This window comes from Toxotes jaculatrix, chromosome 13 (assembly GCF_017976425.1).
Source record: "Toxotes jaculatrix isolate fToxJac2 chromosome 13, fToxJac2.pri, whole genome shotgun sequence".
Classification (NCBI taxonomy): domain Eukaryota; kingdom Metazoa; phylum Chordata; class Actinopteri; family Toxotidae; genus Toxotes; species Toxotes jaculatrix.
The window spans coordinates 10,450,639-10,453,061 of NC_054406.1; the positions used below are offsets into that span (position 1 = coordinate 10,450,639).

At 48.0% G+C, this 2,423-nt stretch overlaps 1 protein-coding gene across 1 annotated transcript; it reads left to right on the top strand.

Moving 5' to 3' along the window:
• The first annotated feature begins 383 nt into the window (after nucleotides 1-383).
• hey1 (hes-related family bHLH transcription factor with YRPW motif 1) lies at nucleotides 384-2,423 on the top strand. The gene is made up of 5 exons (XM_041052690.1): nucleotides 384-542; nucleotides 706-781; nucleotides 906-989; nucleotides 1,118-1,199; nucleotides 1,513-2,423. Exons 1-5 carry the CDS (start codon nucleotides 457-459, stop codon nucleotides 2,181-2,183), a joined length of 999 nt encoding a protein of 332 aa, XP_040908624.1. The 5' UTR covers nucleotides 384-456; the 3' UTR covers nucleotides 2,184-2,423.

Here is a 2,423-nt window from a genome sequence, read left to right on the forward strand (position 1 = left end):
ACAAAATCCATTCATTAGACATTACTTAAATATCATTTTCAAAGAGTTTGGTTTGGGTGGCAAGAACACTTTTGCTGTATTTAATATGAGGTTTTTTTCATTATAAGATTCCAGAGACCAAACCTCACTGACACGTAGTCTACCCTGTTAAATCAAATCACTCCTACACCTTCCAGAAATACCCACAGAGTGAGATGTCTTTTACATTTTCCTCCTCTCAGATTTGCCAGAGCGCACTGGGATATGCTTGGGCCAAGCGCGCTGTCAATCAAACCCAAGACCGGTCTGTGAGTGGCTGGTTTGGCACCGGTCCCCGCCCCCGTTGGCCGGCAGCAGCGTTGAAATGACACCGTGGGAAAGCAGAGCGCTTCAAACGGAGGCGCTCCGGGCAAACCTGGACAGACGTCTGGCAGACACACCGAAGACACACTGAAGGACTATTGTGGACGAATCAAAATGAAAAGGAATCACGATTTTAGCTCCTCGGACAGCGAGTTGGATGAGACTATTGAGGTGGAGAAGGAGAGCGCAGATGAGAATGGGTAAGTTATTTGGCCTCGAAGTGTATTTTCTCTTATTCCTCTTATGTGGTTCAGGTTTGTGGATGGCGGAAGTGGACAACACGGCCGTAAAATAGCTATTAAAAAAAAATAAAATAAAGTCAAGAGCACTTTGATTGAACCTCCCTGTTTAATCTCTTTAAAGGAATATGAGCTCTCCTCTCGGCTCCATGTCTCCCACTACATCAACTCAGGTGCAGGCGAGGAAAAGGCGTCGAGGAGTAAGTGAATGTTATTTATATAAAAATACCTTTCTACAGTTGGACATCCTGTCAAGGATCTTTCCAGGTCTTTGTCATATTTTTCTGCACACAACTAAACAACATGTTCCCTGTCTTTCTTCAGATAATTGAGAAACGGCGCCGTGACCGGATCAACAACAGCCTCAGCGAGCTCCGCAGGCTGGTTCCCAGCGCCTATGAGAAACAGGTAAGTAACAGGCAACACAACACTAAAGTCACTTAAGTCCAACAATATGAAACCGCTTATTTATTCATGATCCTCTGGTTTATTTATTTGTAATTGACTCCTATCTATTTGTCCCCTCCTCACTGAAGGGCTCAGCCAAACTGGAGAAAGCAGAGATTTTGCAGATGACTGTTGACCATCTGAAGATGCTTCATGCAGCTGGAGGCAAAGGTATGTCTGGGATTCATTAGCTGTTACAGAAAAACACCTTTCACTTGTTGCTTAATGATCACATTCATATGCTTAATGGGGCAAAAACTGCATGCATTAACTACAATGTCCAATCGGTTTCTTTGGAAAAATGAAGAGACGTCCTTAGAAATGAACGAGTCAAAGAAATGTGACTGTGTTTCACAGTCCCCAAAGCCAATGGCATATTGATACATGTCAGACAGAGCTCCTTCAATTCTGGACAAACTTGTTTTGTTGTGTGCAGATCAGCTGACTTCTTAACTAATCTGCTGTCTTCTTGCTTTCTGCTCAGGTTACTTTGACGCCCACGCCCTGGCAATGGACTACCGTGGTTTGGGTTTCAGGGAGTGCCTGGCTGAGACGGCCCGCTATCTGAGTATAATCGAAGGCTTGGACAGCGCAGACCCTCTGCGGATCCGTCTGGTCTCCCACCTGAACAACTACGCCAGTCAGAGGGAGGCTCACTCTGGCCTGAGTCACCTGGCGTGGGGTTCTGCATTCGGATCCCCTCCTGCCCACCTCACCCACCCCCTCCTACTCCAGCACCAACAGGGGGCACCTTTGGCACCTTTACCCCGCAGCACCACCAGCAGCCCACATACGCCTCTGTCATCCACATCCACTTCATCCACTACTCCCTCCTCTTCGTCGTCATCATCCTCGTCGGCCGCAGAGACTCACGTCCCAGGAAGGCGCAGCAGCAGTGCAACGCCCCACTCAGATCAAGGCCCGATCCGGGTCCCCCCTACGACTGCCGCTCCTACCACCGTTCTGCACCCCGCCTTGGTCCCCTCATCAGCATCCAAGCTCTCCCCTCCTCTCCTCTCCTCCCTTTCGGCATTCCCCTTCCCCTTCAACGCCTTCCCCATCATCTCCCCCACCACTGCCATCAGCCCCCCGGCCCCAACATCCAGTGTGGGGAAACCCTACAGACCCTGGGGTATGGAGATAGGGGCTTTCTGACTGAGGTGAACACCTCAACACAATCTACACATAGACTTAACTCACTACCCAGCTGAGCTGGACTTTCATGGACAAGACTTTTTATTTTCCCTGCTAAGAAAGTACTATTTTTTCTATGATGTTGACATCCCACAGAGGACATACCTAGCTATAGGATTTTTATTTTCTTGCTAACGTATTGTGTTTTGTAGAAAAGAAAAAAAAAAAACAGTGAGGAGGGAGACCACGACTGAAAAGCAA

Excerpts from the sequence above, each read along its gene's own strand:
- hey1 (XM_041052690.1), top strand. The coding sequence starts at position 457 with ATGAAAAGGAATCACGATTTTAGCTCCTCGGACAGCGAGTTGGATGAG. Across the intron at positions 543-705 it reads GAGAGCGCAGATGAGAATGG|GAATATGAGCTCTCCTCTCG; the intron begins GTAAGTTATTTG and ends ATCTCTTTAAAG. Across the intron at positions 990-1,117 it reads CCAGCGCCTATGAGAAACAG|GGCTCAGCCAAACTGGAGAA; the intron begins GTAAGTAACAGG and ends TCCTCACTGAAG.